A 13,257-nucleotide genomic window follows, 5' to 3' on the forward strand; every position below is an offset into this window, starting at 1 on the left:
ACAGTAAAGAGTGCTCCAGTGGTTATCACCCTGGGAACCAGATTCTTTTGTCGCTTCCTTTAGTGAATTTAAACAGAAGGCAGAGATGCCAGATGAAGCAGGTTGAAGGTGAATGTATTCCTGACGTTACTTTTGCCTGTCTCACTCAGCGTCCTCCAGTACAAAAGCTTTTCTCGAAATAGTCTTTGAGGCTAATGTTGCATTGTAATATGTTGACAGCCTAATATTTTGACAGGGAGGGGGATCCTATCTGGAACCAGCTATTAAGGGAACATGTGATAGGATATGCTCAGCTTCTGTCGCAGGATAGAGTCAGTTTTTCTGAACTGAAATAGCTTTGGATGCTTCTTAATGCTATTAACGTGTGGTGTTTTCTTTTCTTTTTTTTTTGAGAAACTCCAGGTGGTAAGTGGATTTCGATCACTTTACTCCAAAATAAGGTTCAAAATCTTTGTTGTTTCATTATTTTTCATGTCAGAAAAGAACCATGAATTCTCAGTAACTGATTATTTTTGTAGGTCAGTTGTCACCATACTGTACAACGTATTGTGTTCAAGGTATTCACTGTCCATATGTACAGCTATAGGGGAGGGTGTCGGCCCTTTTTAAGCATGCAGTTTAGTTGATGGCTGTTGGAGCTATTTAGCTGAAACTTACCTAACTTCTCCTTAAGCAGTAACCTGTAAAACTCTGGCTTAGACATCTGTAAAACAAACATTGTCCATACAGGTCACAGACATTGATATTTGCTCTGTGAAAGTAATGTTTTCACTGACTATAAGAGCTTCCCTTCAATGCAAGATAAGAGTTCTGTCTTAGTTCAGAATTACATTGTCAAGCCATGTTCTTAATACAATGAAACAGTTGTATTTCAGTTACTGCTTTTCTCACTGGGGAATTAGTCTTAGCAGTAAATGCATTTTCTCTTATTTCAGTTCTGCTTCTTTTTCTTGATGCATATCTCTTTTTATTTCTAGGCCTTTCTTAAAACTTCCCATGTCTAAATGGATTCCTGAATGTAATATAGTTTATACTCTAAAAGCGGATATGAAGAGTGAAGTTCCTTCTGATGCACCAAAGAGACAGGAGAGTCTGAAGGGGATCCTCTTGAATCCTGAGCCTATTGGGGCAACCAAAAGCTTCACTGCAGACGTTGAGATGAAAGTAGGAAATGAGTTCTCTCACTTATGTGGTGATTCTCAAAAGCAAAAGGACATGAATGGCAACCATACAGACCAAGACAAAAGTATTGGGGTGCGAAAAAAACGCAAGAGCCAGCAGGCTGGTCCTTCGTATACTCAAAATTGTCCTGATAAAGAAAACCAAGGAATCATAGGATTAAGACAGCATCTAGAAACACAGAGTGAAGACAATGATTCTTCTTTTAGTGACTGTATTTCGTCGCCTTCATCTAGCCTACATTTTGGAGACTCTGACACAGTAACATCTGATGAAGAAAAAGATGGTTCTGTAAGACACCCTCAGGCAGTTTTGAATACTACAAGTAGAACTCATAGTGCAAGGTCACAGAAGTGGCCTCGGACTGAGGCAGACTCTGTACCTGGGTTATTAATGAAAAGGCCGTGTATTCACAGCAGTCCTTTAAGAAGGCTTCCATATAGGAAGAGATTTGTGAAAACAAGTTCATCACAGCGGACACAGAACCAAAAAGAACGAATTTTAATGCAGAGGAAAAAGCGGGAAGTGTTAGCTCGAAGGAAGTATGCTTTACTACCCAGCTCTAGCAGTTCCAGTGAGAATGATCTCAGTAGTGAATCTTCTTCCAGCTCATCTACTGAAGGAGAGGAAGACTTATGTGTGTCACCTGGTGAAAACCACCAAACCAATACAGCTGTTCCTTCAGGTAAAGCTAAATTCCTGAGGCACTTTTTATAAATGAACTTTCATCACGTACAGTGTGCTTTTTTTGTAAATGCTTTGGAGTAGTTGTTTTTGTGGTTTTGTAGAATTTATGCTACAAATAGACACTGCAAGTAGTTTGAACATTACACCATTAATTTTTGATGGGAGAAGTACATTCAGAGTTTCTAGTACAATCACAACAAATCTAGAATCTTTAATGTAAAAGGTAAGCTTAGTGGTTTCTAAGCAATGTACTGGAAGGTTGCTGAATCTGACTCATCACATGCTGTGGAGGTCCTCTTTTTTTTAGTTTTGAATTGTGTTAAAAATGTTAGCTATTATAGCCTCGTTAACTGAATGTGGAAATAACAATTATATCTGGTTTCAGAATGTAGAAATATCTGCTAATACCCAATTAACTGTGCTTGACAACTTAAAAAGCACCTTAGAAGGAAAAAAAAATGAAGAGTGATCACTGTGATGAGAACCTGAAGTAAGATTCAGTTGAAAGTAGCTTTAAATAATAAGAGACAATTCGAAGGCCTGAAGTTGTAGAAAACAAAGTATTGTATACGTTCTGAATGTATTCCCTAGATACATTGAATGGAATAATCTTGCAGTTAGTTTACATAGCTATTTCTCTAGTATGTCTTGATGCAGTATTTGAGGGCATGCTTGAATGTCTGGAGTGGCTTTTGGGAGGGGATTTTTGGGTTTTTTTGGTTGGGAATATTTTTGCCATCTACCAGTTTTCCTGGACTTCCTTTCATCTTAAATTTGCCAAGTGAAAGGCAGTCCCAAGACTGGGACCAGTAACATTCACGATGTTGTAGTTGTGCCTTCTGTTTATCATTTCAGCTTTTTAGAGAGCGTGGGGAAGTAGATACATAGAACACAGCATAGTGTTAATCTCTGCAACCATGTTTGTTGCCTAGTGACAAATGTGTTTTAGAAAGTGAAAACATATTTCAGACTGTGCTGATCATTCTTCCAAGAAAAAATGACTGAAAATGCGATGACAGGTTTAAAAAAAAAAAGGTCTATATCTTAATGTTAGGGCAGGATTTATGCTTGAACAGAACCAGAGCACTAAAGACTATATTATGGCTTTTTATCTTTTTTTAGCAGGAAATAATTTGGGTGTTTAATGTATTGTTTAAATACAAGAAGTAAAGTTTGTAATGTATGTAAAGTAAGTAACGAGTTAAGTTTGTAATGTTTGTAACACTCTTACTTATGCAGTGCCAGGGCTGCATAAATAACTGTAAAACAGCACGATTATTCCACAGCTTGAATTATCTTCATGCCTCTTTGTGGGGACAAATATAATTTTTTTTAAGCCTAAAAAAGTTACATTTGATATGCATGTTCAAGCATATTGAAGGGTATGATTTGTAAATAATTAATGTATAGGGATATGCATGTATTCGTATTAAAAAACAAATTGGGAAACAGCTGTGTTAACACTTCTCTTTCCAAGTTAATAGTTTCTTATGTTCAGAGAGGATGGAGTTTCATGTAACTGTAAAATGATGGACCATTAACAACTCTTTCCACCGTGCAATGGTGAAACTGGTATATGGATGAGAAAATGCAGCTTATGGCTTCTTAGGCAATCATCTGTTTCTAACCATGATAAATGCATTAATTGAAGAGAATTTTCAGTTAACATTTTTGTAGTCTACTTGAATGGGTAAAACCTACTGCCCTTTTTTAACACAAATTCAATTAATACCACTACTGTGCTTTTATTTCCCTTGAAGTGTAGAACAAGTATTTCTGTAGTGAGGCTTTCCATAGGCGTTTCAAAAGAATCTTCTTGGAGAGGTATCTCTTTAAAAATTGGTGTAATGATCGGTGAATATTAAAGATGTTCGGGTAACTTCCGCTAATTCAGTGTTTGTGTGATGTCATTTTGATGGTAGGAAGACTGGAACTTGCAGTTTCTTTTGTTATATAGAAAAGCAAGTGCATTGTCCAGTGGCTAATTTTCATATTCCTTGAAAAGCAGCTTTAATTTGTGAAATTATGTTTATTCTCATGTTGTTAATGAAAAATTGATTAGCTCTGCACCAGTTAATCTTTGATTAAAATATTGACACTGTAACTGAAATAAGGTATGTGTACTGTACGTGTATAGAATGTGTACTGCAGGACTAGCATTTGCAGTTAAGCTGAGAGGTAATTCTGGCTTAGAGAATGTGAATACTGTTGGGTTTTTTCCGAGTGGAAATATCTTTTGTTGGGAAGGTTTTGAGCATTTTATTTACGTTGCTGATAAAACGGGAAGCTGAGCAGACTTTGTGTATAAAAGTGTCCTATTTTTTAGCAAAAGTGTGATTCAACAGCAGAAGGCTACAGAAAGTGTTATATCAGGCATTTCTAGTTATTAAATTAGTTAGTGCAGCAATGGGCCCAGCTGGAAAAATAGCTATGTATTATATAGCTGTATATATATAGTGAACAAGGATGATGACATTCATCACAAGGTATTTCTTTGCTTTGAAAGTTGATGTTGTCATGGTTTAACCCCAGATGGCAACAAAGCACTGCACAGCTGCTTGCTCTCCCTACCCCCTGCAATGGAACGAGGGAGAGAATCAGAGGAATGTAAGTGAGAAAACTTCTAGAGGGTTGAGATAAAGACAGTTTGATAAGCAAAGCAAAACACCCACATGCAAGCAAGGCAAAAGAAGGAATGCATTCACCACTTCCCATTGGCAGCCACCTCTGGGAAAGCCGGGCTCCATCACCCCTTAACAGTTACTTGGGAAGACAAACACCATCACTCCAAATGTACCCCCTTCCTCCTTCTTCCCTCAGCTTTATATGCTGAGCATGACGTCATACGGTGTAGAATATCCCTTTGGTCAGTTGGGGTCTGCTGTCCTGGCTGTGTCCCCTCCCAGCTTCGTGTGCACCCCCAGCCTGCTCGCTGGTGGGGTGGCGTGAGGAGCAGAAGAGGCCTTGGCGCTGTGTCAGCTCTACTCAGCAGTACCGAACACATTCCTGTGTTACCAGCACAAATCCAAACCACAGCCCCATACCAGCTACTGTGGAGAAAATTAACTCTGCCCCAGCCAAACTCAGCACAGATGTTTATCTAAGGATACGGTGCATTTAAAGAATGAGTAAATTTAATTAATGTATACTGTTCTGGCAAATGTTTCTTTCTAATGATTGTAAGAAATTGAAGTAACATCTTTTTAACCAAGTAAATGTTTCGTAGGTTAGTTCTTGTAGTTAATAAAATATGGCTATTTATGGTAAATTATTTGAATGGACATAAAGGTGGGGATTGTTTTGTTTTTCGTCAACAAAACCTTTTAAAAAAAAAAAAACCTTGAACCCCAAAACAATATAGAGTTTTTCTTCCTTTTCCTTTTCTATCAGGGCTTCAGCTGTTCTTCTGGTGGAACTTTGTGCTTTGGGAGTAGGAGAGTATTGAACAAGTATGAAATCCTTATGCTTGGGAATATATTACATTGTTTTACCAACTGTTTGCCATAAAAGTCAGTTGTCCTCATTAAATTTGGAGGAACTAAGATGAAGCTCATTTAGGAGACAGGAGAGTTGGAGGCATAAGGACAATGTAAAAAAGCCTATGTAGTTTAACAATACAATTAGAGTTGAAGGTGCAAGTGCTTTCAGGGGTATGTATTCTAATCTGAATGTTGATCAGTTAGTTTTATTTGAAATACTGGGCTTACAGTTGAAATGACTGCAAGCAGCAGTATTTTTGCTGGGAAATGCAAATTTTGATTCTCTGTTTTGTTTAGGTAGCTCACGCTTTTCTCAAACCCTTGGAGGACCAGTATACAAACCTACAGAGATACTCCTCTTTTGACTTCTTTGTCAAAGGTGGCGAAATGTCAGCTTTTACTGTAATTGGATCTCTGTAACGTTGTAATTCAAATTTTCTGATATGCTTGTGCAGGTATTTGATTTTCAGCTTGGATTTAAGGGGCTGTGGTTGCTCTTGAGAGGTTGGGGTTGGCTGTTAGACATCCAATCTGTGGAGGGAAATCTAGCAAAAGCTAAAACTGGAACAAGTTTTTAGCCTTGCATACTCTGGTTTGGCAATAAAGCTGAACCCTGAGAAATGGGAAAGTATTGTTATAAAAAAAGCTGGGTAGGATTTTGTATTGTCATAAATTGTTCACCTAATAGCACTTCAAATTCCTCAGGGTCTGACGTGCTACTTTTAAGTTTTGGAGCAACTAGAGCTAGACAGACCTAGCCTCTTTCCTTAGAAAATAATGCTGATGAGAAGCTGCTCTAGGTTGTTGGTTTTTTTTTTTCCCAAAGCTGCTTAGAATAATGACTGGGTTTGTTCACTACTGTCCTCTTTGATTCCTCTAACATATTTGTTGTCTGTATCCCGAAAATGTTGAATATAAATGTTTGATATTTTTAAAGTGAGAGACTAGTGGAAATGTTAAGCATATAGCACTTTGTGTTTATTTTAACATGTTCAAGATAAATATGTATTAAGTGGAAATGAGCTGCTTGATGTTAAGAGTTGATTATTCTTCAGTTACTTAATCCCTCCTGGAACTACAGCATGTGCTCCTTTTCTCATAGTAACTGATGCAGATCGTAATTAAGAGTTTTTATCTCAAGAGCATTAGTGGACAAGAAAGTGAATACATACCCTTTTTACCGTGCTGCTTACTAGAGAGAAGCTTACCTGGGGAAGACTAGGAAGTGGTGAGGAAAAAAGCACCTGCTCTGTGAGCAGTCGGCATTAACTGTTGGTGCTATATCTATCTACGCTGAACTGGAGCTTTAAATAGCTTTATTACTATTTAAAGCTATTTAAATAAAAGTTAGCTTGGAATTCACTTCGGCACTTCCTTGTAGCTGTTCAGGCTTTCTATGCTGAAAAGATGCTACTAGTAGAATTGACTTGCTGTAGATTGCTGATAGGGCTAAGATTTATGTACTTGCCTAAGAGCAGTCAGTAGAGATTTGGATTAGCCCATATTAGTGTGGTTCACAATTGGACAGAATCCCCTAAATTCTGGTTGTTGACTGTCTTATACCAAGGCGTGGACTCCTAAGCAATTTGTACATCATGGACAGCTATTGGAAGTATATTCCAATAAGTTTGAGGTACAGAAAAGCTGATGGTTTTGAACCTGGAGTCACCTAACACTAAGGAGACAGGCAGGTTCTTGTAGAGATCCTTGACAGAATGGTGATGGCACTACATCATAGTTATAATTAAAGCTTTGTTTTCCTAGCAGGATATTATGATTAGTATAGCACAGAACTTACGACAGGAATGTCACAGGATTTTCTACAAGTAGAATCAATGTAGTACAAGCTATAAGTAGCATAGTAAAGAATTTATAACACAATGTATTATTTCTAATCCTGGACCCTCTGCAGATGAGGTAAAATCTTGATATGTTGTTTTCTGTATCAATATCAAAATCATAAATCTTATAAAATAAGACAGGTCACTCACTCAGTCCTCAGAGGAAGAAGATAGTGGTGGGGGCGTCCCTGGCCACCAGGGCATCACGGTTCTCACTGTCCAGCAGCAGTACTGGTCCAGGTTCCCGCTTCAGACTTGCAACTGCTTGATTTTATAGACAGTGCTGTGTGTGCTGTTACAACCCTGCCACAGAACAGGGAAATGTCAACATCACCTGACTGGCTGGGTGCCTAGGATCTTCAAGGCTGGGAGTAATTGTCCTGGCGCTCAGGAATCTTGAGGCTGATAAGGAGGGGAAGAAGAAATCTGTTTGGTTTGTCTACTTGTTTCACAGGACCTTCAGAGCCTGAGAATGAGGGGAAGAGGGATGAATATGTGACCTACTTGGTCACAGAGAATGGCTCTTTGGTTTGTAAAATGGCATTAGTTATGCTGTCTGTATTACCCCCCTGACAGGAGTCAGGAGCAGGGGCTACTGGTCATACCTAGTTCAAAAAGTTTGAAAGTTGAGGAAGGGGGTACTCATTAACACTAGTTGGATGCTACTACTTTATCCATTTCAAGCTGAATTACTATCCAGGTATTTATATCGAACTCACCAGCACATGGTGCTACAGAGGGACATGGTCCCAGCAAGTTCAAGGAGAGACTAAACACTTGCTGAGAGCTGTCCATGAAATATGAATAGACAAGAAAATGCTCTTTGACATCTCTAATGTTGTTGCGGATGCTGGGTGGTGTGAGAGGTTTCAGGTAAAGATAGTAGCCTGGATTTTCTACACTGACTACAGTTCTGCCTGTGGCATCTGGCAGAGAGAACATGGGCCTGGAACTCCTCTGTCTCTGGGGCTTGGCTGCTTATTTTAATTCTTTTTTTTTTTTAACCTATTGCTGGGTCAGAATGTCTCATTCAAAACTGTATATTATAAAAGTACTTCACTATCTTACCTGTAATATCTAAACTAGTTAAACCCCATGTTAATTGCAAAATAGGTGTAAAATACCCTCTAGGAAGGGCACCAATCAGCCGAACATATTTAAACCAGTGTTGTTTATGTCCTTAGTGGGGAGATTGTGTTGATGAGGATGATTGATTAATCTCTGAGTTATGTTATGATGTTTCAGGTCTATATTATACACAGAGTATAATTATATATTTTATACATGTTACACTGTGGAAAGATTAGTCTATTGCTTATAACTTCTGGATTATTAAACTATTTGATTCCAAAACTTGCTTCCCAGATCTACAAGTAGTCTATCAGTGACATCTAGCAGTTATAATTCTGAAATGATCTTACAGCTTTCTGGGGAAAAGATATCCTCCTGATCTACATACTGGACTACATGGAATTACATTGTTTTAAAAGTTCTATTTAATAAAGTAAATCTGACAGTTTTACTGTCTTTGTGATGTAGGACCTGGAAGAGGGAGTGTTTCGGTTTTTAAGGGATGATTATTGTTTTGAGCATGTTCAAATTTGGATTCAAGCCAGTGTAGTTTATCGCTTCCCCTAGGCTGGCTGAGCACGAAGTTTCTGTCTTACAACAGGCTTTTAAAAGAGAGAGGGAAAGCTTCTGTTGGGTTATGCAAAACTTGTAAACTGAAATTTGGTGTTTTGCATGCACAGTAAAATATTGTTTGTGGATGTGAATAGGGAAAAACCAAAAATCCACTGGAAACTAATAAAATTCTTGCTGTAATTTTCAGTAAGTTTTTGTTTTTAACCAGCTTATTTAAAATGTAGAATGAGTCTCAGGGGTAGCCCAAAGGCTAATTTAGTCACAGACAACCAGAGTATAATTTGCTCGCTGCATTTCGCTGTTCAGGAGATGACAGAAGTAGTGTATACCTGCAGGAGGATAATTATTTTATAGCCATAGGTATTGCTGAAAGTAGTACGAAATACCTCTACATAACTATTTTGCTGCCAACAGTCCAGTGACTTCTCCTTGAAGGGAGATTACCTTCAAGGAGTGCAGGATTAGTATCATAACATGCTCAGTCAATATACAGATGTAGCTGTTCTCTTACAGGGTTGATCATTTACATGATACATTGATGGGTAAGGTATTCATATTTATACTTGGAAATGATATTTGCTTGAAGTTTATTCCAGACAGAAGATGAGCAGTCGGTGACTGATATGTGCATAAAAGCTAATAAATGAAGTATACCTTGTCATGGTGGACTATATAAAGTATCCCGTGTGGTGGACTGCAGGGTGAAAAGTAATACTGAAAAAGACATGCAATTATTTTGTCATCTGGTGTTTCTGGATTTGGATTTTTGTTTGATTTGTTGTATTGGGGTTTTTTCCCTTGGTTGTTTTTATAAATTGTGCAATGCACTAAAACTGGGACTTGCTGAAATATCAAGTTCTGTTGGTTTTATGACCTTCCTAAGAAATGTACTTCACAGATGTGTATATATACACCAGGTATATTCCTGTGTAGTCTAAAGAGGTAGATGCCTTAAAGATACATTCACCTGCTTACTGCTAACATGTAGCCCTGGGTTCACCAGATGGGCACTAAGAGTTACATATGTGGTAAACATTTGAGGCATGAGAGTGCCTTAAAATTCTCTTGAGCAAATATATTTAGAAACAATACAGCAAAACATCTGAAAATCCATTTGTTTTATTTCTGCATGTCAGTCATCTCACCAAAGAAAGCTTCCTTCTGCTTTACAGGGTTGGGGCACTCTTAAAATTCAAGTCAAACATCTTGAACTACTCTGACCTACCAGTAAAGTTCATCTTCAGACACTATCTTAACCTGCAAAGTTACGTTATGTGGAACTGGAAAACAACATGGCTTTGCTAGGATTGGGCTTGGAGTAGTTCAAATCAGCAGACTTCTATTTTAAGTGCATTTGGCAGTGAACTTTTTTTCCCCCAGCACTGGTACTTCAGCAGATTCAAAAAGGCATCTTAGATTTCATTAGTTCTTTAGTTTTGGTACAGTTTTCATTCTTAATTGCCTTGTAAGTGAAATGCTGTAATGCTAGGATAAATCCTTTATATGTGGGCTTGCTGAAGTTTTAGAGCTCTCTTCTTGATAGCTTTCTTGCTGCTTATGTGCTACAGGCACGCTGTATTTCTGTCAGTCTCTCAAGAAGCCTGACCTCTGAGACTTCATTTTGGCCAATTATTTCAGAGAATTGTCTTTAACATTGTACTTTGCTCTGCTTTGTAGGAGCTTGTCTAAATCAGAACAAACTGTTGTGCTTTGTTGTTCGTGATGTTTCAAAAACTGTGTTCTCTTCCCTGTAGTAATGTACGTGGAGAGGCAAAGAAGCAGCAGTAAATCCTGTTGACAACAAAAGATTGGGTTTTCATACTGCTTACTACTACCAGCTCTATGGCTAGTGTCTGACTGTGGAAGAGCTGCCTGATGAGGATTGTGTACATTACTTCAGTGTTACTTGTGTGACTGAAGTTGTGCTATTCAACTAACGTTTTATTGTTCAGATAATTGTAATGAAATCAGTTTGTATTGGCCAATTGTCTAATTGGCATATACTGTTCTCCAGACTACTACGATGATCTTAAAATAAGCAAGGTTCGCATAGATGGATTTTTCCCCTTGATGTCCTTCTAACAGACCTCATTTGAAAACTCTTTTAAATAATGTGATACAAAGTTGTGTATGATCGTAAGTTTTATTCATAGTTACTTCCTAGCAATGTAATTTTACTAAACACCTTAAATATTTACATAGTTTAGAGGAGGTTTTTTCTGTTGCGTTTTGAAGAAAGCCTGTATTATTGGTTCCTTGTATAGGAAAGCTCTTCATGGGATGAAAACCCAGGCAGTTTGTGCTTTTGGCTCAGGAGGGTGCAACTGGAGAGCACGAGCAGTAGGAAATAGCATACAGCTGAACTATGTCTGTGTTATATCCTACTCACAGCAACTTTGACCATTTTCCTAAAGATTTTCTTTATTGTTTTGGAAATTGTAAAACCTGTTCATCTAGTAGCAGTGCTGAAGGTTTCTACAGTGTGACTTGTGTAGTCTGTAAAACAACAACTTGTCTCTAAATGGATTTTTGTAGGGTTTTGATTAATTTTTTACCATTGGTAGTTTCTTTTAATTTCCTCTGTCTAGTATATGTTTGTGAATACATCTACACTTACAGTGGCAAAGATGTTTATAAAGACCAATGGAAATGTGGTTCACGTTTTGTTGTAGAAATAAATAACATCTGTTAGTTGGTGCATCCTTTTACTCCTGTTGCCTCTGTTCATCCTTGAGGCTTTAATACCTACAAAAATATTTTTAAAAAATAAAGCTATTAATAATAACTAACCATGACAGCTTTGCTAGTTTGAAAGGTGGGGTTTTTCGTATTAAATGACTGAATTTCATTGATGTTACAGCTAATGAAATTCAACATAATTGCTTCCAATACAGTGGAATGTAAGCTTGCATATCTAGCCCCATGGTCTTCTCTTGCCTGCCTGTTTTTTTACCTCCATATTTACAGCAAAATTCCTGCCTTTAATAATTAGGTTATGTATTTGACATTGGCACCTAAAATTTTAATATACACCATGAAATGCTCTACCTACATGTATTTTAAGTCTAGGAAAAAATAGTTTCTCATAATGACAGCTCCCGAGATGGACAAAGTATACAAACTTTCTTCTTTTTTCCTCATCAGGAAGTATTGATGAAGATGTTGTGGTGATTGAAGCATCCTCCACTCCCCAAGTCACTGCTAATGAAGAAATAAATGTTACCTCAACAGACAGTGAAGTAGAGATTGTCACAGTTGGTGAAAGCTACAGGTGAGACTTGTATCTCTGTATTAATACAGTTTTGCTTTACTTCAAGTTTGTCAAAAGTCCCTGTATCATTAAAAATCTACAAGGTAATATCACAGAAATTCTAACCAGGTTGCATTTTTTTATTTAAAAAACAAGAAAAAAACCTCACAAAACCCAAACAACACCTTCCCCCTGCCTCCAAACAGATACAAACAACAAAAACAAACTGCAGCTTTGCCAAAGCTTGTCAATTCAGCTTATCTAGAATAGGCTGTAGCTAGTGTAACAGGCAGAATTTCAGGGAAGCAAAGCTTTTTGTGAGGTCCTAGAAAGAGCACGTTTAGGCTGAGTTGACTATCTAGGGATTAGTGAAGTATTTCTCAGGAAGGCATTCTACTTTTTTGAAGTTGCTGCTGTGTGTGCTTTCCTGTTCTGCCGTGCCTCTCTGGAAGTTAGTTTCTTCCTCCATGTCCTTCATTTTGCCCAGTACGCCATATTCCATCAAGAAATTGCTAGGTACTGCTGAGTGTTCCCTTCTCTATCAAGACAGGGCTACCTTCAAAGCACAGAGAAAGTAAATCTTTGATGTAAAATACTCTGCAGTCTCAAGCAGCAGCATAGCAGCTGGAATCATAGCTAGGGTGATGAGATAGACAGTATCTACCAAAATGTTATCAAGCCTTCACTTGACGGTCCTTTTCTGATTAAGAAAATGCTGTTAAGATCTGGTTGAGAGTCATCTTAGCATTAAGTGGACTAAGGTGGACTAACCTGGTCATTTTGAAATTATATGGATTGAGCCACGGGCTGAATATACACAGCACCATATAGCTAACATACTCATTAGTCATTCAGCGTAGTGTTCTGTTTAATCATCACAAGGAAGTAAAGACCCAGACCTCTAACTTTCAGTAGTCCTTTGTTTCCACTCCATCTTTGCTTGAAATGATACCTGAATCAAAACCTCTTGAAGATTAATAGCTCACCGTACACTTGTATGCTAGACCTTATTTCTCTTCGTCTCCAGTTTGATGCCTTGTCATGTTGTCTACTTATTGTTTTGTGCAAGAAGAAATCCAAAGAAATTTCTTACTGTTGAATTTGCAGCCTGCATTGAAAAACACAAAAATACAGATTTAGTAGGGACTGCACTGGTTTTGATATGAAGCTGGCATTC

At 37.8% G+C, this 13,257-nt stretch overlaps 1 protein-coding gene across 3 annotated transcripts in view; it reads left to right on the top strand.

The window, feature by feature from the left end:
- The first annotated feature begins 996 nt into the window (after positions 1-996).
- RNF111 (ring finger protein 111) overlaps positions 997-13,257 on the top strand; it is a 35,012-nt gene continuing 22,751 nt past the window's right edge. For all 3 annotated transcript variants that reach the window (XM_010146262.1, XM_010146263.1, XM_010146265.1), the window contains exons 1-2: positions 997-1,864; positions 11,975-12,101. In XM_010146262.1, the coding sequence (XP_010144564.1) occupies positions 997-1,864; positions 11,975-12,101 (995 nt within the window). The remainder of the gene's footprint in view (positions 1,865-11,974; positions 12,102-13,257) is intronic.

The sequence above is a fragment of the Buceros rhinoceros genome, unplaced genomic scaffold, assembly GCF_000710305.1.
Source record: "Buceros rhinoceros silvestris isolate BGI_N320 unplaced genomic scaffold, ASM71030v1 scaffold22602, whole genome shotgun sequence".
Taxonomy (NCBI): Eukaryota; Metazoa; Chordata; class Aves; order Bucerotiformes; family Bucerotidae; genus Buceros; species Buceros rhinoceros.